This window comes from Pongo abelii, chromosome 6, assembly GCF_028885655.2.
Source record: "Pongo abelii isolate AG06213 chromosome 6, NHGRI_mPonAbe1-v2.0_pri, whole genome shotgun sequence".
Classification (NCBI taxonomy): Eukaryota; Metazoa; Chordata; class Mammalia; order Primates; family Hominidae; genus Pongo; species Pongo abelii.
The window spans coordinates 708,104-731,822 of record NC_071991.2 but is presented as its reverse complement, the minus strand read 5'-3'; the positions used below and the strand labels follow the sequence as shown (position 1 = coordinate 731,822).

Here is a 23,719-nt window from a genome sequence, read left to right as displayed (position 1 = left end):
AAATATTAAAACTTAGCTGGATGCAGTGACTCACACCTGTAGTCCCAGGTACTTGGGAGGCTGAGGTGGAAGGATTGCTTGAGCCCAAGAGTTTGAGACCAGCCTGGGCAAGATAGTGAGACCCCCATCTCTACAAAAAAATAAAAAATTATGGCTGGGCACAGTGGCTCATGCCTGTGATCCCAGCACTTTGGGAGGCTGAGGTGGGTGGATCACTTCAGCTCAGGAGTTTGAGACCAGCCTGGCCAAGAGGGTGAAACCCCGTCTCTACTAAAAATACAAAAATTAGTCGGGTGTGGTGGCAGGCACCTGTAGTCCCAGCTACTCGGGAGGCTGAGACAGGAGAATTGCTTGAGCCTGGGAGGCGGAGGTTGCAGGGAGCTGAGATCAGGCCACCGCACTTTAGCCTGGTGACAGAGCAAGACTCCTCAAAAGAAAAAGAAAAAATAATAAACTGGGTGTGATGGGGTGCACCTGTAATCCCAGCTACTCAGGAGGCTGGGGTGGGAGGATCACTTCGGCCAGGAAGGTTGAGGCTGCCAAGAGCTATGATCATGCCACTGCACTCCAGCCTGGACGACAGAGCGAGACCTTATCTCATCAAAAAAAAAAAAAAAAAAAAAAGCCTATAAAAGAGATGAAGTTCTGTATGTTACCAAAATGAAACAGGAACAAGAAGTATGTAAGAGAAAAGGTCAGGGATATGGAGAACAGAAGCAACAATGCTAATATCTGTTGAATAGATGTCCCAGGAAGGCAGAAGAAAAGTGGGGAGTAGGAGGTATTTGAAAGGATAATGAAGGCACATTTTCTAGACTTAAAAATGGGTCAGGCCAGGTGCGGTGGCTCACGTCTGTAATCCTAGCACTTTAGGAGGCTGAGGCAGGCAGATCACCTGAGGTCAGGAGTTCGAGACCAGCCTGGCCAACATGGTCAAACCCCGTCTCTACTAAAAATACAAAAATAGCTGGAAGTGGTGGTGCCCACCTGTAGTCCCAGCTACTTGGGAGGCTGAGGCAGGAGAATCGCTTGAACCCAGGAGCCAGAGGTTGCAGTGAGCTGAGATTGTGCCACTGTACTGCATCCTGGGTGACAGTGAGACTGTGGAGAAAAAAAAAAAAAGATAGGAGGCTGAAGCAGGAAGAGATATATATATATATACACACACAGCTGGCTGTCTGTGGGTCAGGAGTCCAGGCATGGCTTTACTGGGTCCTCTGAAGGCTGCAATCCATGCTGGGGCTGCATTCTCATCTGAGGCTCGACTGAGGAAGGGCCTGTTCCCAAGTGCCCTTGATTGTTTCCAGCATTCACTTCCTTGGCTGTGGACCAGAGGCCGCCCTCAGCTCCTGGCAGGGTCCTCTTACAGCCACTGACGACACGGCAGCTGGCTTCCTCAAAGCCAGCAAGGGAGAGAGTCCCCCAGCAAGGCAGATGTTGCCATGAATCATATGTGATGCCCACTCCTCACCTTTGCTGTACCCCACTGGGCAAGGGTGAGCCTCAGGACCTGCACGCACTCAAGGGGATGGTACCCCACAAGGCATGAGCACTGGGAGGTGGGGACCCTGTGGCTATCTGAGAGTGCCCACCACACCCAGGAGCCATGCGTAGAGAAGACTATTGAGGTTTGTGGCAAAATTTCCTGTGAAATTATGTATCCCTTACCTACATAGTGAACAATGCAAAACTTGAATATCAGAGAACATTGTGTGTGTGGGTGTGTGGTTTTGAGGCAACGTCTCACTCTGTTGCCCAGGCTGGAGTGCAGTGGTGCCATCATAGCTCACGCAGCCTTGAACTCCCGTGTTCAGGTGATCTTGCCACCTTAGCCTCCTGAATAGCTGAGACTACAGGTATGCACCACCATGCCTGGCTAATTTTTGTATTTTTTTGTAGAGACGGGGTCTTGCTCCATTGCGCAGACGGGTCTTGAACTCCTGGACTCAAGTGATCCTCCTCTTTTGGCCCCCCAAAGTTCTGGGATTGCAGGCATGAGCCACCATTCCTGGCCACATTGTTCTTTTCTTTTCTCTTTCCTTTTCGTTCCTTTTCTTTTTCCTTTCTTTTCCTTTCTTTTTTTTCTCTCTCTCTCTGTCTCTTTCTTTCTTTTTTTTGAGACTGGGTTTCACTCAGTTGCCAGGCTGGAATGCAGTGGCATGCTCTCAGGTCACTACGACCTCCGCCTCCCGGGTTCAAGTGGTCTTCCTGGCTCAGCCTCCCAAGTAGCTGGGAGTACAGGCATGCCACCACACCTGGCTAATTTTTGTATTTTTTGTGGAGATGGGGTTTCACCATGTTGCCCAGGCTGGTCTTGAACTCCTGGCCTCAGGTGATCTGCCTGCCTTGGCCTCGCAAAGTGCTGGGATTACAGGTGGGAGGCACCGCACCTGGCTGGAGAATAATTATCACTGTTCACGGTTCCTGGGCTCCTACTATGTGCTGCGTGCTCCATGCTCAGCCTCTCGGCCCTCACTCCTTGTACATCCACCTAGATTTGAGGATGAGTGGCCTCTCCCATCAGCCACGATCACATGCAGTTTCTCTTCTACCCTCAGCTCAGGGAGCTTATGGACGTTGTGTAGTGAACGCAGCTGGCTGGGGAAGGCTCAGGAACCGCACCTAGGAAGCCCACCTACAGATCCCATCTTAAACCACGACATGCTGCAGCCTCCCCAGTGGCCAGAGCAGCTTAACAAAGAATCTTTGTTTCCTTTCTGCACCCCAGAAAATATCTGTGTTGGTCTCTTTGCCATGCAGAGTGAATAAAGAATAAGACAAACACCATCCATGCATACTTGGTGCTTTTGACCTAGCAGGGGAGACAGCAATTAAGCCAGCAGCCTTGCCGTCATTATTCAATTGCACGTGTAATGAGAGCTACCAAGGAGAAGTCCTGGGAGCCCCCGGCCCTCCGGAGGCAGTGCTGGCGCCTTAGGGAATTTCCCTGCATAACATTTTGGTTGAATCTTGGAGGGTGAATTGGAGCTGACAGAGCAAAGTTTAGAGGTGCGAGGTATGTGGTGATTGGGAAAAGAATGTGGCTTTGGGCCGGGTGCGGTGGCTCGTCCCTGTAGTCCCAGCACTCTGGGAAGCTGGTGGGAGGATTGTTGGAGGCCAGGAGTTTGAGACCAGCCTGGGCAACATAGTGAGACCCCCGTCTTTACAAAAAAAAAAAATGTTTTTAAATACCAGGTGTGGCGGTGCGCACCTGTGATCCCAACTACTCTGGATGTTGAAGTGGGAGGATGACTTGAGCCCAGGAATTTGAGGCTGCAGAGAGCTATGATCACACCACTGCACTCCAGCCTGGGTGACAGAGTGAGACCCTGTCTCAAAACAACAAAAAGATTTAAAAAAAAAAAAAAAGCATAAAGAATGTGGCTTGGCCAGGCACGGTGGCTCACGCCTGTAATCCCAGCACTTTGGGAGGCCGAGGCGGGCGGATCACGAGGTCAGGAGACCGAGACCATCCTGGCTAACACGGTGAAATACCATCTCTACTAAAAATACAAAAAATTAGCTGGGTGCGGTAGCGGGCGCCTGTAGTCCCAGCTACTCAGGAGGCTGAGGCAGGAGAATGGCGTGAACCCGGGAGGCGGAGCTTGCAGTGAGCGGAGATCGCGCCACTACACTGCAGCCTGGGCGACAGAACGAGACTCTGTCTCAAAAAAAAAAAAAAAAAAAAAAAAGAGTATGTGGCTCTTTGGTTGGAGTTCTGCAAAGCGTGGTCACTGTAAGTACATTTAGTCATGATGAATCCTACAGGCACATTCTATGGGTGAAGTAAGACCCCACAGGGCTTAGAAATGTGAATACCTTTGCTGGGAAAAATAACCTACCCCAGGGGGTAGGTCCTTCCCTATGGAGAGATGCGTGATTTACTGGGACTTCTGAATGGGTAACCCAGTCACCAGCGGCACATTTTCAGTCGAGGGCATAGCTGCCTGGGCACTGTGTGACAGTCAGGGCTTGTCACCGTGTAGCAGGGTGGCGACCGACCTGTTGAGGTCCACATGGTTGGATGACCAAGCACAGCTCCTCTGAGCTCACCAGACCCCTCCCTGTGTCTTCATCCAGGAGCATTTAATGGGGTTGTCAGTGTGTGTTTTGGGGGGATTGTGTCAGATCAGGGGTGTATTCACTCGGATGTTCTCAGTGGCAACTAACAAAAAGGAAAAAGCTAACTGGCTTAGGCAGTAGAAGGTATTTATTTATTATTTATTTATTTTGAGACGGAGTTTCGTTAGCTCTTGCTGCCCAGGCTGGAGTGCAGTGGTGCGATCTCGGCTCACTGGAGTTCAAGTGATTGTCCTGCGTCAGCTTTCTGAGTAGCTGGGGATTACAGGCATGCACTACCATGCCTGGCTAATTTTGTATTTTTAGTCAAGACAGGGTTTCGCTATATTGCCCAGGCTGGTCTTGAACTCCTGACTTCCAGTGATCCACCCGCCTTGGCCTCCCAAAGTGCTGGGATTACAGGTGTGAACCACCGCATCTGGCCAAAGTTATTTATTGATGAATATAATTGGGAAGTCCAGATACGGGAAGGGCCTCAGGTCTGGTTTGAGGACGGCCGTGGCTCCGTTTCTCTAGGATCCTGTTTCTTTCCACTTCTGTGTTGATTTCATCCTCTGGGAATGATCAGACAGTGAGCAGGACGCTAAGGAAGCATCTGCCCTTGGCTCAAGCCAGTAAGGCTGCAGCAAGAGAGGCCTGGGAGTCAGGCAGAAACTTGTCTGCAGGTTGGGGCGGTGGGGGCCATGCCTCGCACTCCTACCAGAGCCAGTCTGGAGAGAGAGTCCTTGTGTGGGGTGGGGGCCCCTGGAACAGGGATCTGAGTGGCGGGGAAAAGTGTGAAAGTGAGAGGCAGTGGGAGCTGCCGTCGTGGCAATGAGGAGAGGAGCTCAGTAGACGTCACAGCTCAGTTGGGCCAACGTCACAGCTCAGTGGTGCCAGGGGCCGCATGTCTGGCGGGCCACGTGCATGCTGCCAGCCCCCAAATCTGGGAGATCCTTGTCTCAAAAGGATGCAGGCAAGGAGGCTCAGCCTGAGGAGGTATTGCAGCAGAAGGAGGGCTTGTGTGTGCGTCTCGAGATCAGAGGGCTGTCCTGTGAGGTCAGCCAGAGAGGGGCCTCCACTCTCCTCTAGAGGCACGGTGTCGGGGAAGTCTTTACAGGGAGTCTCCAGAGAACCCCAGGACAGCCCGGGAGAGAAGCAGCCAGGCCTGGAGCATCTGCCCCCAAAGCGAGACACCACCTCGGTTAGGTGACACCTGGGTCTTTTTTGCTGTCCTCACCAGTCCACCCTGGAGGAGCAGGAGTAACTGGAGGAGGAGGAGGAGGGAGTGGAGGGGCCGCAGGGAGCACGTGATGGTACTGCTGGTCAGCAGCAGCTCCAGGCAGGCCAGGGCAGGGAGAGCCAGAGGTCTGAGTGGGTTGTGGGATGGAGTTCTGATTCAGAGACCGGGCCTGGATCCCTGAGAAAGTCTCAGGACAAATGCAGGTCTACCTGAGACAGGGCTGGGGCCAGTGGGCGCTGAGGGTGAGGGCTGAGGACCAAGGACCTTCGTGTTTGACACCCGAGGGTGGCCTGCTTGGTTTACGTTCACCCTGGCAGGAAGAGGCTTGAGGCAATGTCAGCCCTGCTGGGGAGCGTGCTCGGCAGGGCTGGTGACCTGTGTAGTGCCTGTGCAGGCAGGTGAGTGTGGAAAATGGGAGGGCTGAGTGGGAGATGGTGAGTGTGTACAGGTGAGTGGGAGACAGGTCAAGATGGGGCAGCATAGTGGGAGACAGGTGAGTAGACAACAGGGAAGCCGGGCAGGTGAGTGGAGGACCCGGGGGCTGGGCAGGCGGGTGGAGGATCGCGGGGCTGGGCAGGTGGGTGGAGGACCCCGGGGGTGGACAAATGAGTGTGCACAGGGAGGCAGGTGTCATCTCCTTCACAGCCTGAACTGTCTACCCCTCTCCTGGCATTTGGAGCCTCTGGGGAGGGGAGATGGAGTTTCTGCCGCCACCCCGGCAGGATGGGGCAACGGTGTGCCGTAGAAGGATGAGGTTGATTCCTTTTCCTGCAGGGCTGGGCTTGTGGGTTAGGACCGTCACCAAGAGGCTCCTCCTAGGCCTCCGTGACCTCTGGATCCCCAGGAAAGGTGGGAAAGAATTTAGGAGGGTCTCGATTTCCCTCTGGGCATCGGGGTGAAGCTGGTGCACCTAAGCGGTAGGAGCCACCTGGGGAAGTGGGGCTGGGCCCACTTGGCCACCCTCTGGCCGCTAAGGCATAGTGAGACCCCAGGGAACGGGCATGCTTGCTGGGTACGGGGTGTCCTGCAGACGCAGGGATGTGACCCCCCAGGTGTGAGCAGCTCAGGCAGCCACGGTGGTGAACGGGGCGGGGGTGGGGGGTGTCCGGGCCATCACAGGCGGCCCCGCGGCCTGCACCAGCCGGAGTGGGCGACTCAGGGTCTGAGTGGAGGGGGCGGGGGGCGGCGAGAGCGGGGGTCCCGGCAGCGATGGCCTGAACCTGCGCCGGTGGGGGATGGGGCGGGGGCGGGGAGAGCCTGGGGGGGGCCCGGGGTTGGGGGGCCCGCGGGGAGGCTGTCGGGGGGAGACGGGCTGCAGGCCCGCGCGGGTGGCGTTGGGGGTGCAGCAGCTGCGCGCGGCGCGGGGGCGGGCGTGGAGGGCGGCGCCGCTGCAGTGCGGGGACCCGCTCGCTCGCTCGCCAGCCGTCCCCGCGCCCCGCGTCCCCGCGCAGCCGCCTCCTGGCCTCGGGCGCCGCGCATCCAGGTACGCGGGGCTGGGCTGGGGTCTGCGCCGGGATCCCCGGGCCTGGGAGGCCCCCCGGGAATGCAGACATTTGGAAGAGTTCGGCCCCGCCGGGAGTGGGGCGCGCGGGGCGGGGCCGGGCCTGGGGCTCCCGGTCAGGGGTCCCGGGAGGGTCCTCGCCGGCGCTGAGGCCGGGTTTGGGGCGGGGGGCGCGGGGTCTCTGGATGGGCGCCTTCCCGGCGGTCTGGGCACTCCGGGGGCGGCTCGGCGGGGGGCTGGGGTCCTGCGCCCCCGGTGCGGTGCGGGCCTGGCCTGGCCATGGTGACTTCGCTGCGCGGCCGCCGCATTTGTTCTCCCGCACCCCACCCCCCCACCACCGCCGGCTTCCCTTGTTTACCTGCGTTTCTGTCTTTTCCTGTGCAGAGGCCCGCCCAGCCCATCCACAGTCGCACCCTCATCTCCCCCTCCCCTGAGGCCGCGCGCAGGGGCCCCCAGCATTCACATTTCACATGAGTGCCCCCAAAAAGGGGGGATGGAGGAGGGCGAGGCCCTGGAACCCCCGGGCTGGACCCTCAGGGCGCCGGGCCCCCCCACTCTTCCCACCTGGAATCCTCAGAACTGCAGAAGGGGCTTCTCAGCTGCGTGCACCCCTGTCTGAGCCCCCTCCATCCCTGCCGGGGTCTGTTGGGAGGGAAGGCTCTGGGGGTCGTCACGTTTAACACCTCACCTGGCCCCACAGAATGAAAGACGTTTGACAAATGCAGAATCAGTGACTTTCTTCCACGCTCCTGGGAGAAGCCTGGTTCACGCCGCCTGCCTGCGTTTATCCGGCGCGCAGCCCCGGGCAGCTCTCAGGCCAGGGGATCTGTGTTTTCTGGACAGGAAGGAAGCAGCCACCCTCGCCATGGCCTCCCCGCCCGCCTGCCCCTCGGAGGAGGACGAGAGCCTGAAGGGCTGTGAGCTGTACGTGCAGCTGCACGGGATCCAGCAGGTCCTCAAAGACTGCATCGTGCACCTCTGCATCTCCAAGCCCGAACGCCCCATGAAGTTCCTCCGGGAGCACTTCGAGAAGCTGGAGAAGGTGAGTGGCCCCCACCGCCCGCTGCTTCCCTTTGCAGGTGTCCTGGGGCAGAGGCGGCAGCCGGGGAAGCCTTCCCTCCGTCCCGTGGTCCTCGAAGGCTGGATGCCCCAGAGACTGTCTGCCATCCTGCAGGTCCTTCCAGACGCGCGGGGAGAGAGGCCGACCTGGGGCCCACCGTCCCTTGTTTGGTCTCCCGAGATTCATGCCCCCAGGCGGAGTCCTCTGAGCCACAGAATTCCCCCTTCTGCTTCCAGGGGGTTCCAGGTCTTCAGAGCTCTCCTGGAAGGAGGTTCAGGGTTTTAGGTTCAGGTGTTTCGGTAGCTTGTGGGGCTCACCGACAGTTTTCAGCTTGAGGAACGGAGATGGGGGCCAGGCCTAGTTATAGATGCTGTCAGCACTATAGCTCCCACGGGGTAGCTCACACCTGTCATCCCAGCACTTTGGGAGGCCAAGGCGGGCAGATCACTTGACGTCAGGAGTTCGAGACCAGCCTGGCCAACGTGGCGAAACCCCATCTCTACTAAAAATACAAAAATTAGTTGGGCATGGTGGCGGGCGCCTGTAATCCCAGCTACTGGGGTGGTTCAGGCAGGAGAATCGCTGGAACCGGGAGGTGGAGGCTGCAGTGAGCCGAGATCGCACCACTGCACCCCAGCCTGGGTGACAGAGCGAGACTCCGTCTCAAAAAAAAAAAAAAAAAAAAAGGAAAAAGAAAATAGCTCCCGTGGCTAAAGTGATGTGGGGTTTGAGGTCAGATTCCACGTTGATCTTGCAGCAGTGGGAGAGGAAAGTACCCTTTGGCACGTGTGGTCAGGGAGAAGCTCAGGCCTGCTCGAGCTCTTCTCTCCAGGAATGATGCCTCTCACCCGCTTCCTGGCCTCCTGCGTCTGGGTTCTTTTCGTAGAAGTGCGTGGCTGGGAAGTGGAGGCTGGGACAGGAGCCCATGACACCCCCTGCTGCATCCCCTCCCCTCGCCGTGGGCGCCTGCGATCCTTGTTCTGGGCCCCACCCCAGGCTCTCTGTGTATCATCTAAGGTTTCTCCTGTTGGTCCTTTTATCACAACTTAACTATCCCCTGCGCCTATCTCTGCTGGGGACCAAATGGGAACTTGGGAAGCCCAGTTCAGGCTAAGATCTGCCTTTGAGCGCCTGTGAGCCACCAGGTCCCCATCCAGCGGTGTTTATGCTTTTGACAGGGACCTCCTGTGATCACATAGTCCTAACCCAAAGGAGTGAATGTAACTCTTCCCTTGGAAGCAGTCCATGCAAAAACATTTTAAAGTAATGCATATGCCTATTAAGGGAAATTTGAAAAGTTTGGAAGTGGAAAGAAGAGATAAAAATGCTCTGTAGTCCTCTCCACCGAATTCTCCCTCAAATGTTTTTATAAAAACGTAGTTGTAGGCCAGATACGGTGGCTTATACCTGTAATCCCAGCATTTGGAAGGTTGAGGTGGGAAGATCACTTCAGGTCAGGAATTCGACCTTGTCTCTCAAAAACATTTAAAAAGTTTGCTGCATGTGGTGGCACCTGCCTGTGGTCCCAGCTACCCGGAGGCTGAGGTGGGAGGATCACTTGAGCCCAGGAGTTTGAGGCCATGGTGAACCATGATGACACCACTGCACTCCAGCCTGGGCAGCAGAGCGAAACCCTGTCTCAGAAATACATACACACGGGTGGGCGCGGTGGCTCACGCCTGTAATCCCAGCACTTTGGGAGGCCGAGGTGGGCGGATCACGAGGTCAGGAGATCGAGACCATCCTGGCTAACACAGTGAAACCGTGTCTCTACTAAAAATACAAAAAATTAGCCGAGCGTGGTGGCGGGCGCCTGTAGTCCCAGCTACTCGGGAAGCTGAGGCAGGAGAATGGCGTGTACCCAGGAGGCGGAGCTTGCGGTGAGCCAAGATGGTGCCACTGCACTCTAGCCTGGGCGACAGCGAGACTCCGTCTCAAAAAAAAAAAAAAAAAGAAATACGTACACACACATACATACATATATACATGGATACATACGTACGTAAGTCTTAGTTGCAGTCACATTATAGATGCAATTTATATTTTGTATTTTTCATTTTTTATATATTCTTTAAAGACCTCACTTTAAGTGACTGCATAATGTTATACTAAGGTTTTTCAACCTTTCCCCCGTGAGTGAATGGACAATTGAGTTGTTTCTTTCTTTTTTTTTTTTTTTTAAGTATTAAATATTGGGGCTGGTGGGCGCGGTGGCTCACACCTGTAATCCCAGCAATTTGGGAGGCCAAGGCAGGTGGATCATGAGGTCAGGAGTTTGAGACCAGCTTGACCAACACGGTGAAACCCCGTCTCTACTAAAAATAAAAAAATTAGCCAGGTGTGGTGGCAGGTGCCTGTAATCCCAGCTACTCAGGAGGCTGAGGCAGGAGAATTGGCTTGAACCCGGGAGGTGGAGGTTGCAGTGAGCCAAGATGCGTCACTGCACTCTGGCCTGGGCGACAGAGGGAGACTCCGTCTCAGAAAAAAAAAAAAAAAAATTGGGACCGGGCACGGTGACTCACGCCTGTAATCCCAGCACTTTGGGAGGCCCAGCAGGGTGGATCACTTGCACCCAGGAGTTGGAGACCAGCCTGGCCAACATGGTGAAACCCCATCTTTACTAAAAATACAAAAATTAACTGGGCGTGGTGGTGTGTGCCTGTAATCCCAGCTACTTGGGAGGCTGAGGCGGGAGAATTGTTTGAACTGGGGAGGTGGAGGTTGCAGTGAGCTGATTGCAACACTGCCCTCCAGTCTGGGCAACAGAGCGAGAGTCTGTCTCAAAAATAAATAAATTTAAAAAAAAAGTATATGGGAGGATGTGTGTAGGTTACATGCAAATACGACACCATTTTATATCAGGGACTTCGGCATCCATGGGTTCTGGTTATCCTTAGAGATTCTAGAACCATCTCCCATGGATATCAGGGGATGACTGTACCACACACCGGGCATCTTAAACAGAAATGTCTCCTCCCACAGTTCTGGAGGCTGGAAGTCTGAGATCAAGGTGTATTGGGATGGCTCCTTCTGGGTCTGTGTGGGAGAAGGTGATCTTGGGTGGTCCAGGCTGGAAGTCCAAGATCGAGGTGTATTGGGATGGCTCCTTCTGGGTCCGTGTGGGAGAAGATTCTGTGTCTCCCCCAGCTCTGGGTGGTTCTGGCGATTTTGGGTGGTCCAGGCTGGAAGTCTGAGATTGAGGGGTATTGGGATGGTTCCTTCTGGGTCCATGTGGGAGAAGGTTCTGTGTCTCCCCCGGCTGCGGGTGGTGCTGGTGATCATCTTGGGTGGTCCAGGCTGGAAGTCTGAGATCAAGGTGTGGTGGGATGGCTCCTTCTGGGTCCGTGTGGGAGAACGTTCTGTGTCTCCCCCGGCTGCGGGTGGTGCTGGCAATCGTGGGTGGTCCAGGCTGGTAGACGCATCGTGGGTCCTGCCTTCATCTTCACATGGTGTTCTGCCCCCTGACAGTGTCTGTGTCCAGATTTCCCCTTCTCATAGGGACACCAGTCATCCTGGACCAAGGCCACCACCATGACCTCTTGTAACTTCACCTCCATCAAGACCCTACCTCCAAGTAAGGTCAACTTCTGAGGTTCTGAGGTTAGGACTCCAGAGCGTCTATTTCTGGGGACACGATTCACGGATCCCAGCGGCCTTCTTGGGCGTGGGCAGGGCAGCTTTTCTCAGGCCTTCCTCCAACAGCAAGCCATTGCTGAGTGAAAATAGCAGGTTGCAAGACAGGATCTATGGTACAATTCCATTTTTGTCGAAAGTGATGCCAACGATAATGTGTTATACGCAAAGAAAAAAATCTGAGGGGCGTCCACCAAAATGTTGATAAGAGTGGTGTCTCAGGGCACAATTACGGGTGATTTTTGTTTGTTTTCTGCAGCAGCTGATAGGGACAGGCCTTTGGGGAGCTTTAGTGAACTCTTTGAAGTCACATGCATGTTCTCCATGTGGGTGCATTTAACTGGGAAGAATTCCTCTTAGCTTGCAATGGATTCTCAAATGGAGCTGAGATCCCCAAATATAAACCAGCTAACAGGGCCCTAAAATTCCACAGAGTCTCATTTTCTGCTGCGTTCTCTGGACCAGTGAGGTGCTGTGGAATGTTTGCAATAGAACCAGGAAGTGTGCCTCTGGGTAGGGCGACAGCCCTGGGGAGAGGGTGAGGTCTGGGCCACCCCCTCGAGGCCAGCCAGGGCTGAGTGGCGGCAGAAGCCCCTGATGGAGGGTTTTTCTCCACTTGTATCCCAAGCAGGGTACATGTTTGTGAGGCTTTCATAAAGCACCTGGGATAAAGCCACGCAGACCGGCAGGGATGGCCCAGCTCTTGGAGTGCCGTCCGGGCTGGGCCTCTGGTGCTCTGGCCTTCGTGAGTGAGTTCTTCTATGGCGGAGACTTAAGCAGACAAAATATTCCTTATTTGGGCCGGGTGCGGCAGCTTATGCCTGTAATCCCAGCACTTTGGGAGGCCAAGGTGGGCAGATCACGAGGTCAGGAGATTGAGACCATTCTGGCTAACACGATGAAACCCTGTCTCTACTAAAATAAAAAAAATAAAATAAATAAAAATAAAAATTACCTGGGCATGGTGGCGGGTGCCTGTAGTCCCAGCTGAGGTAGGAGAATTGCTTGAACCCAGGAGGTGGAGGTTGCAGTGAGCCCAGATCGCGCCACTGAACTCTAGCCTGGGTGACAGAGCGAGACTCCGTCTCAAAAAAAAAAAAAAAAAAAAAAATCCTCGTTTGATGGCAAAACACAGCGTGGGAGTTTCCCGAGCAAGATGTGATCTTTCCGAAGATTATCCAGAATGACGCCATCAATCTTCTTTTTTGAGACAAGGTGTGGCTTTGTTGTCCAGGCTGGAGTACAGTGGTATGATTTCAGCTCACTGCAACCTCCACCTCTCAGGCTGAAGCCGTCTTCCCACCTCAGCCTCCTGAGTAGCTGGGAGTACAGGTGCTCACCACCACGCCTGGCTAATTTTTGTATTTTTTGTGGAGACGGGATTTCGCCATGTTGCCCAGGCTGGTCTTGAACTTCTGAGCTCAAGTGATCCTCCCCATTTGGCTTCCCAAAGTGCTGGGATTATAGATGTGAGCCACCACACCTGGCTCATCTGTTTTTCTTTTCTTTCTTTTTTCTTTGAGACAGAGTTTTACTCTTGTTGCCCAGGCTGGAGTGCAGTGGCACAATCTCAGCTCACTGCAACCTCTGCCTCCTGGGTTCAAGCAATTCTCCTGCCTCAGCCTCCTGAGTAGCTGGGATTACAGGTGCCTGCCACCACGCCCGGCTAATTTTGTATTTTCAGTAGAGACAGGGTTTCACCATGTTGGTCAGGCTGGTCTCGAACTCCTGACCTTAGGTGATCCACCCGACTCGGCCTCCCAGTGTGTTAGGATTAGAGACGTGAGCCACAGTGCCTGCCTCATCTGTGTTTTTCTGCATCAACAGGTCCTGCATTTTTATTGCTGGCAGTGTTCTGTTGCATAGATGGATTGCAGCTTGTCTGTCCTGTACCCCGTCTAGGAACACTTGGATCCTTTCCAGTTTTTGCCGACTACAAATAAAGCTGCTATAAATATTCGTCTTACAGGTTTTTAATGTGGAAGCAGGTTTTTATTTCACTTGAGTAAATATTTAGTAGTGAGGTTCCTTGGTCATAGGATAAGTGTATGTTTATAAGAAACTGCCAAACTGTTTTCCAGAATGTCTGTCCTATCTTGTGTTCCAAGCAGCCGTGATTCTTGTTCCTCAGTATCGGCAGCCTTTGATACTGTCAGTTTTAAGAAATGTTTAGCCATTCTAATAGGTATATGGTGGTACCTAAAGTGTTTTCTTTTTTTTTTTTTGAGACGGAGTCTTGCTCTGTCACCCAGGCTAGAGGGCAATGGAGTGATCTTGATTTACTGCAGCCTCTGCTCCCCGCGTTCAGGTGATTTTCAAGCAATTTTCCTGCCTCAGCCTCCCGGGTAGCTGGGATTACAGGCATGTGCCACCATGCCCGGCTAATTTTTGTATTTTTAGTAGAGATGGGGTTTCACAGTGTTGGCCAGGTTGGTCTTGAACTCCTGACCTCAGGTGCTCCACCCAGCTCAGCCTCCCAAAGTGCTGGGATTACAGGCATGAACTACCGCACCCAGCCCTAAAGTGGTTTTATTTTACATTTCCTGATGAGTAAAGTTGTTGAGGATGTTTTCATACGCTTATTTTCCACTCAAATTTCTTCTTCGGTGAAGTGTCTGTTCATGTATTTTGTCCATTTTTCTTATTAGGTTGGCTGTTTTCTTACTACTGAGTTTCAGAATTTTTTATAAACTGTCAGATATTTAATTTACAAAATATTTTCTTCTAGCATGTGGCTTGTTTATTTATTTATTTACTCTGAGACAGAGTCTTGCTTTGTTGACCAGGCTGGAGTGCAGTGGCGCGATCTTAGCTCACTGCAACCTGCGCCTCCTGGGTTCAAGTGATTCTCCTGCCTCAGCCTCCCGAGTAGCTGGGATTACAGGCATCACGCCTGGCTCATTTTTGTATTTTTGGTAGAGACAGGATTTCACCACGTTGGACAGGCTGGTCTGGAACTCCTGACCTCAAGTGATCCACCCGCCTCGGCCTCCCAAAGTGCTGGGATTACAGGCGTGAGCCACCGCACCTGGCCGTAGTTTGTATATTTCAAGGAATTGCTCCGTGTCACTTTAGTTGTTAAATGTATCAATATAGAGTAATATTACCTCAACCTTTTAATGTCTGTAGTGTTTGTATTATTTCATTCCTGAGATGGTTTTCTGAGATGGTTTTCATTCCTGAGATGATTTCTGGTTTTTGTTTTTTGCTTGATCAGTCTGGCTAGAAGTTTATCAATTTTACTGATCTTTTCAAAGAGTTAGATTTTAATTTCATCGATTTTGTCTATTTTTGTTTAGATTTTATTGGTTTCTCCTCTTATTTTTATTATGCCATTTCTTCTGCAGTCTTTGGGTTTTATCTGTTCTTAAAATTTCTTAAGGTGAAATTTTAGATGATTAAGCCTTTTTATCTGATAGAAATATATAATACTACAGATTTTTCTCTAAAGCACTTGTTCTAACTATATTTCACAGATTTTGATATGCTGTATTTTCATTTTCCATTTAGCTCAAAATATTTTCCGTTTTCCCTTGAGATTTCCTCTTTGGTTCATCTTATTTAGAAATTTGTTGTCTAATTTCCAAATATTTGGGGATTTTTTGGATATCTTTCTGTTATTTATTTCTAGCTTAATTTCATTATGGTCAGGGAACATAGCTTGTATGGTTTTGAATCTTTATTTTGTTAAGGTGTGATTTATGGCTGATCATATGCTTTATCTTGGTGAACATCACACGTCCCCTTGGAAACACTGTGTGCTGCTGTTGGGTTGTGTGTTCTGGAAATGTTGGGTGGTGTGTTCTGGAAATGTTGGGTGGTGTGATCTGGAAATGTTGGGTGGTGTGTTCTATAAATGTTGGTGAGGTCTGGTTGTTTGAGGGGTTGTTCAGGTTAGGGTCTTTTGCATTCTTGCTGATTTTGTTTGTTTGTTTGTTTGAGACCGAGTCTTGCTCTGTTGCCCAGGCTGGAGTGCAGTGACGTGATCTCGGCTCACTCCAAGCTCCACCTCCCGGGTTCGTGCCGTTCTCCTGCCTCAGCCTCCCAAGTAGCTGGGACTACAGGTGCCCGCCACCACGCCTGGCTAATTTTTTTTGTATTTTTAGTAGAGATGGGGTTTCACTGTGTTAGCCACAGGAGATCGACAGTCTCGATCTCCTGACCTCGTGATCCGCCCACCTCAGCCTCCCAAAGTGCTGGGATTATAGGCGTGAGCCACCGTGCCCAGCCCATTCTTGCTGATTTTTTTTGGCCCCTTGCTATACCTACTACCAAAGAACAGCATTGAAACTTCCAATTATAATTTGTCTGTTTCTCCTTTAATTCTGTTTTTGCTTTATGTGTTTTGGAGCTCTGTTATTAGTTGCGTGTACATTTGGGATTGCTATGTTTTCATGGTGAATAAACCCTCTTATCATTATTCAATGTTTCTGTTTGTTCCTGGTAATTTTCATTGTTGTGAAGTCTGCTTTATCTGATACTAATACAGCCACATTATTAGGATTTGTGTGATTAGTCTTTTTCTATCTTCTTATTTTAGCTATATCAGTAAAGTGTGTGTCTTACGGATAACATATACTTGGTTTTCATTTTTTATATGATTTGACAGTTTCTGTCTTTTAATTGGTGTGGTTAGATTATTCACTTTTTAAAAAAGAAAATACTATTTGTTACTATATATATAGTACATATAGTATATATAGTATAGTATATATTATGATGCATCTTTATTTATTTATTTACTTACTTATTTTTTTTGAGATGAAGTCTTGCTCTGTCGCCCAGGCTGGTGTGCAGTGGCGCAATCTCCGCTCACTGCAAGCTCTGCCTCCTGGGTTCACGCCATTCTCCTGCCTCAGTCTCCCGAGTAGCTGGGACTATAGGTGCCCGCCACTATGCCTGGCTAATTTTTTGTATTTTTAGTAAAAATGGGGTTTTGCCGTGTTAGCCAGGATGGTCTCAATCTCCTGACCTCGTGATCCGCCCACCTCGGCCTCCCAAAGTGCTGAGATTACAGGCGTGAGCCACCGTACCCGGCCTATGATGCATCTGAATACGATTTTCTTTGAGTTTGTCTGGTTTCCCTTTGCAAATCTTGATGTTAATTTATGTCCTTCAAGAAATTTGGCAAGTTTTCAACCATTATTTCTTAAGATGGTTACTTTTATATATCTTACCTCATTTATAGATCATATACATTTAATGTAATTATTGATATGGTTGGATTTAGGTCTACCATTTAATTATTTTTTTATGTGTTTTCTCTGGTTTTTCTTCCTGTTTCTTTTTTCATTCCTTCTTTTAGATTATTTGATTATTTTTTAGTACTTACTGTCTTTTTTACTGTTTTTCTTTAAGTGATTGCTATAGGCATTACAATATACATACATAACTTCACACGGACTTTTTAGAGTTAATATTTTACCATTTCAAGTAAAACATACAAGTTTTCCATCGCGTAGGCCCATTTACCTTCCCCTTATTATTTCTGGTTGTTGTATGTATCACCTTTACGCATGTTGAACCTTCCCCCACTCCCCTGACAAAAAATTTAACACATTTTTAAAAACGTGTTAAAAGTTACTTTTAACACTTTCACGTATTTTCAGTAATTTAAGAGGGGCAAATAGTCTAGAAGATGTACCTGGGTATTTCCCATTTCTGTCGCTCTTCCGTGGTTCCCGAAGTGTTTTTCTTTCCCTCTGGGATCATTTCACCCACCAGCCTGAAGAACTCGCTTTAGCATTCCTCTTAGAGCAGGATTGCTGGTGACAGATTCTCAGTTTCCTTCATCTGAGAATCTCTCTGGTTTGCCTCATTCCTGAAGGACAAGGACATGTTTACAGATACAGGATTCTGAGTGGAGAGTGATTTTATTTCAGCAGTTTAAAGATGTCTTCCCATTGTTCTTTATGGTTTCTGATGACAAATCAGTCTTTTGAACCCTCATTTGCTTTGTTTTATGTTTCTTTTCTCTGGCTTCTTTCATGATTTTCCCTGTGTATTTAGTTTGTCAGAGTTTGAGTACAATGTGTCTGGGTTTGATTTTCTTTGAGTTTCTCTTGTTTTCCTTTGATCTTGAATCTGAATATTTATGCCTTTCAACATATTTGAGAAGTTTTCAACCATCATGTCTTCAAATATATTTTTCTTTACCAATCTCTTTTTCCTGTCTTTCAGGGACTCCAGTGACATAAATGTTAAACTTTTAAATATTTTCCCACAAGTCCCTGAGGCTCTGTTAAATCTTTCTTTCTTTCTTTCTTTGTTTCTTTCTTTGTTTCTTTCTTTCTTTCCTTCCTTCCTTCTTTTCTTTTTTCTTTTCTTTCTTTCTTTCTTTCCTTCCTTCTTTCTTTCTTTTTTCCTTCTTTCTTTCCTTCCTTCCTTTCTTCCTTCCTTCCTTCCTTCCCTCCTTCCCTCCTTCCCTCCTTCCCTCCTTCCCTCCTTCCCTCCTGCTTTTCTTTTCTTTTTTTCAGAGTCTTGCTCTCTCACCCAGGCTGGAGTGCAGTGGCATGATCTCGGCTTCCTGCAACCTCTGCCTACTGGGTTCAGGCGATTCTCCTGCCTCAGCCTTCCGAGTAGCTGGGATTGCAGATGCACACCACCATGCCCAGCTAATTTTTGTATTTTGATTAGAGATGGGGTTCAGCCATGTTGGCCAGGCTGGTCTCGAACTCCTGACCTGAGGTGATCCACCCACCTCGGCCTCCCAAAGTACTGGGATTACAGGCGTAAGCCACGATGCCCTGCCCACCGGTCCTTTTGGTGGGATGATTTCTGTTGATCTCTCTTCAAACTCACCAGCTCTTTCCTCTGTCGTATCCGTTCTGCAAATGATCCCATCTAGTGAATTTACAATTTTCTGTTACTTTATTTTTCAGTTCTAAAATTTGTCTTTATTTTTCGGTTCTAAATTTATTTGATAGTTCCTCCTCTTCCTACTCCTCCTCCTGTTCTCCTTCTCCTCCTTTCTTCTTCCTTTTTTCTTTTTAAATAAATTTGATTTCTTTGCTAATTCCCCCACCAATTCCAAGAGTATTCACCTTCACTTCATGGAAAATAGTTAAAATTGCTGCTTTAGAGTGTTAACCTGATAATCCCGTCATCTCTAGCATCTGAAGGTTGTCAGCCATGGATTGTCTTTTCCTTTGAGAACTGGCCAGACTTTCCTAGTTCTTGATATGTTGAATAATTTGTCAAGGAACTGGATTATATCCTGGACATTTTCTATATTATGTTGTCAAGCTTTGGGTCCCATTAAAATCCTATGGAGAGAGAATGTTGATATTTTTGTTTGTTTTAGCAGGAAATCAATTGATGAGGTCCAGGCTGCAAGTTCTCTCTCACCCTTGGTGGGTGACGATGCCAATGGGAGTTCCGTTTCTAAGCCTTTGAGGTGCTGCTTCGGCGCACCCTTGTGTGGGTCGCTTGGGGGCTGGTCTGGGACTTGGACATAGTTTTGCTTGCAGCTCAGTCCTTAGCACGTTTTCTATGGTTCTCTGTGTTCCGTGCATATGAAACTTGGGGTTGAACCTCACACTTGTATCAGTTCATGGAATTCAGGGACCCCCATTTTGTCCTTTCTCCTCTGGGATTTCTCTCACATTCTCCATCCAAGAGAGATCCTACCTCTGGCACACAGATATGCCTGTTTCTCTCCCTGCCACCCTTTCCCTAGCCCACGCCGCTGTCCCCTCGGCTGAATGACTGCAGCAGCCTCTCTGCTTCCCATCGGGCCTCGCGCTCCATTTTCCACATCAGTCACAGCCAGAGCCATCTTCCAGAAACACAAATTGAACTGCTCCCCCTTCTTAAAACCTTCCCAAACCTTTCTGATGCTCTCCTAACAAATCTAAGCTCCTTCCTGCGTCACGGGGTCTGGCTCCTGCTTGCCTCTCCACTGCAGCCCGTGGCAGCTCCTGCCAGCACTGTCCTGTCACCTGGAACTTCCTCCCCACCCCTCCTGCAGCTGGCCGCTCTTCAGCACTTGCTTTAGGGCCACAGCTGCTTCCTCAGAGAGCCTCTCACCACAACCCTGTCTTGGGTGAGCTCAGAGGAGGAGATCTCGGCTTGAGCTCCAACCCCACGTCCCAGCTCTGCAGGGAGGGAGGGTCTTTAGTGCCCTCTGGCCCTCCCAGCTCACTACTTGGTGAGCATGACAGTGTGTAGTGGACTGAGGTGGTAACTGCCCACTCCTTCCTCCAGCTGTGACCTCTGCCCTTCCTACCCTGGGTGTTCCTGCGTTGGGAGGGGCCCTGACTGTCAGTGCCTTCCTGCTTTGGGACTCAGTGCCTCCCAGTGCAGGAACTCCGAGATATGGCATGTGGTGCTTTGCATACTTTATCTCATCGAATTCTCACGCAGGCCTGGCCAGATGAGATGTTTACATTCCCATCTTACAAATGAGAAAGTGGGTGCTTGGAGAGAGAAGGCGGGTTCCCCACGGTCAGCCAGGGAGAGTCATGGAGCTGGGCGCAAACCCAGGCATGCCTCTGAGGCCACACCCTTCCTGCCTTGCCTGTGGGCCCTGGCCCCTGGCGTGCTGGGGCAGGGTGCAGGGTTCTCCTGGGGTTGGCTCTGATGGTGGATCCCCCCCCTTCTGCTTCTTTCTCGTCCTCTGTCCTAGGAACTCAGGCTTCTCCGCCTTTGCCGTGCAAGGCTGGTGTCCCCGTGTGTGGCAGGCCGGAGCTGGGGTGCTGCCCTCCAGGAGGGAGAGGCTGAATCCCCAGCTGCTGTTGCTGTGTGGGGAGAGGTGATGTGGGGGGACAGCTGCCATGGTGCGTGGGGGAGTGAGTGCACGTGTGTGTGAGTGACATGTACACACACTCGCCCAGATGCACACACATGCACACACAGGCAAGGATGTACTGTTGCCACCGAGGAGGAGGGTACGTGGCATCATGTGTGCACATGCATTAAAACACACGCACTTACCCAGATACATAGCTGTGCACACCTGGACATACTCAGTTTACTCCGAGAGTGGTGGATGTAAGGGGTGTGTTTGCATGCATGTGTACGTGCTCACACGTACTTAACTAGATGCGCACACGCTCACATGCATGTACCTCTCTGGATGTGCACACACTCACATGTACTTGGATATGTACACGTTCCCACGTATGTGCACATGCTCACGCACATACTTACCTAGATACACACACACTAACACATACATACCTAGATGTGCACACACACACGTACTTACCTAGATACACACACACTAACACATACGTACCTAGATGTGCACATACACACGTACTTACCTAGATACACACACACTAACACATACGTACCTAGATGTGCACACACACACATGCACACATGCACATATTTACCTAGATACACACACTAACACATACATACCTAGATGTGCACACACACACGTACTTACCTAGATACACACACACTAACACATACATACCTAGATGTGCACACACACACATGCACACATGCACATATTTACCTAGATACACACACTAACACATACGTACCTAGATACACATGCACACGTACTTACCTAGATGTGCACATGTGCACACATACAGACATGCCATCTGTTTCTGAAGGTGAGCAGGGCCCTCAGCTGTGCTCACACCCTCCTGTGTACACTCTGCCCCTAGCCTCACTGGGACTTGCATCTTCATCTTCTATTTTTATTTTATTAATTTAATTTTTAATTTTCTTAATATTTTTATAGAGATGAGGTCTCCCTATGTGACCCAGGCTGGTCTCGAACTCCTGGCCTCAGGTGATCCACCCGCCTTGGCCTCCCAAAGTGCTGGGATTACAGGCATGAGCCATGGCGCTCTGTCCGGCCTGTTAATTTCTAATTCTCTTCCCTTCCCTGCCCTGCCCTGCCCTGCCCTCCCCTCCCGTGTTCTCCCCTCCCCTCCTCCTCCCTTCCCCTCCCCTCCTCCTCCCCCCTTCCCTCCTTCCCCCCTTCCCCCTCCCCTCCCTTCCCTTCCCTTCCCCTCCCTTCTTTTTTCTCCTTTCCTTCCCCTTCCCTTGTTTGCTGTACTCTCTATGTGAGGACTGGTACGCAGTAGGTGCTCAGTAAATGATTGAAGACCTGCGTTTCTCTTCCAACCTTGCCACTGAATGGTTGGGTTCCCCTGAACAAATCCTTTACCGTCTCTGGGCCTCAGTTTCCCTGCCTCATGGCTGGGGATGATTTGCCCCTGCTAGGTGGGCTTATGGGTCCTGGCCTGGGGTTGGTACCCTCTGACCCCTCTCCTAGAGACCCCTGGTCCTCAAATAAAACTGGCCCTTGAGACTTAGGGTTTCACAGAGTACAGAGGGGCTGTCTTAGGGCTGCTCATGGAACCGCTCGGAGGAGGTGGTCCAGAAACACCACTCATGCCTGCCCGGCATGCAGTGGACGGCCCCGTGGAAGCCTAGATGCCCTCCGTCGAAGGCATCAGGCAGGGTGGATCAGCCGCCTCTCAGAAAACCCTTTCAGTGGGAGGGGGCAGGCTGTGTCCCCACGGGAGCGAGAACTGGGCCGCAGGCGGGACCGAGGAATTCCGTCTGCCAGTAATCCCTGCGTGTAGGCTTCTCTCGGGAGGATAAACTTGGGTCCAGAAAATCTCTTTAGATTCCACCCCCACCCCAGGCCCCGCCCAGATATTTTCTTTTCTGGGCTGGACGTCTGCACTTCATCCCCCTCTGTGGGACGGGATAGGACCAGGACAATCCCCAGGGCCGGGTTACCCGATTCTGGGGCACATTCTGGCCACGGAGCTTTCTGGAAACCCTGTTCCCACAGTGTTGTTACGAAGATGCCTTTGCCCTGGAAAGCCTGTCCCGGCCCCGCGACTTCGACGGTACTGCAGCTCAGACGATGCATCAGTATGAAAACAGGAGACAGGAAGTGGGGGCTGCAAAATGAGAGGCCTTCCCGGAATCCCAAGAGGGGAAGGGGAAGAGAGGCCAGGCGTGTGAGCAGGCAGAGCCCGTGAGAGGTCACCCCTGTGCGGCCCAGGGGAGGGGCCCTGCTCGCCGTCCCCCTTTCTCCCGAGGCCTCCTGAAGCGGCCTGTGTGTATGGAACTATCTGTATCCTGCGTAGTCTGATTCTTCACCTGCCAAAGATGGAAAGTCCCATCGTGCCTGGACAGGCAGAGCTCTTCCAGCCAAGAGACTGGGACCCCAACCTCGTTCCTTGAAGAGAAGCAGCTTCTGGTTCCTGCAAAGGGAGAGCCTAGGGTCCTTGCCGGAGCCGTAAGGCCCTGGGCCAGTCTCTCCTCTATGAAGTAAACTACTTTCAGCACGGATCTCAGAAGCTAAGTCCCATTGAGGTTGGGCGTGGTGGCTCACACTTGTCATCCCAGCACTTTGAGAGGTGGAGGCAGGTGGGTCACCTGAGGTCAGGAGTTCGAGACTAGCCTTGCCAACACGGTGAAACCCTGTCTCTACTAAAAATACAAAAATCAGCCAGGTGTGGTGGCTGATGTCTGTAATCCCAGATACTCGGGAGGCTGAGGCAGGAGAATTGCTTGAACCTGGGAGGTGGAGGCTGCAGTGAGCCAAGATCGTGCCACTGCACTCTAGCCTGGGCAACAAGAGTGAAACTCCATCTTAAAAAAAAAAAGTTCCACTGGGGCCAGGTGCAGTGGCTCATGCCTGTCATCCCAGCACTTTGGGAGATCCAGACAGGAGGATTGCTTGAGACCAGCCTGGGCAACATAGCAAGACACCATTTCTACAAATAATAATAAAAAAAAATTTAGCCAGGCATGCTGGTGGTGCACCTGTGGTCCCAGATACTCAGGAGGCTGAGATGGGGGGATCGCTTGAGCCTGGGTGGTTGAGGCTGCAGTGAGCTATGGTTACGCCACTGTACTCCAGCCTGGGTGACAGAGAAAGACCCTATCTTTAAAAAAAAAAAAAAAAAGCCGTGCGCGGTGGCCCATGCCTGTAATCCCAGCACTTTGGGAGGCCAAGAGGGGCGAATAACGAGGTCAGGAGATCGAGACCATCCTGGCTAACACGCTGAAACTCCGTCTCTACTAAAAATACAAAAAAATTAGCCGGGCGTGGTGGTGGGCACCTGTAGTCCCAGCTACTCGGGAAGCTGAGGCAGGAGAATGGCATGAACCCGGGAGGCAGAGCTTGCAGGGAGCCGAGATCGCACCACTGCACTCCAGCCTGGCAACAGAGCGAGACTCCATCTCAAAAAAAAAAAAAAAAAAAAAAAGCCCTATTGACACCACCAGTGGCTGG

At 51.2% G+C, this 23,719-nt stretch overlaps 1 protein-coding gene across 2 annotated transcripts in view; it reads left to right on the top strand.

Annotated features, from left to right (window-relative positions):
- The window catches only part of PRKAR1B (protein kinase cAMP-dependent type I regulatory subunit beta), a 179,957-nt gene that overhangs the window by 7,923 nt on the left and 148,315 nt on the right, over positions 1-23,719 (top strand). For both annotated transcript variants that reach the window (XM_024241248.3, XM_024241247.3), the window contains exon 2: positions 7,647-7,845. In XM_024241248.3, the coding sequence (XP_024097016.1) occupies positions 7,669-7,845 (177 nt within the window). In that variant the 5' untranslated portion in view covers positions 7,647-7,668. The remainder of the gene's footprint in view (positions 1-7,646; positions 7,846-23,719) is intronic.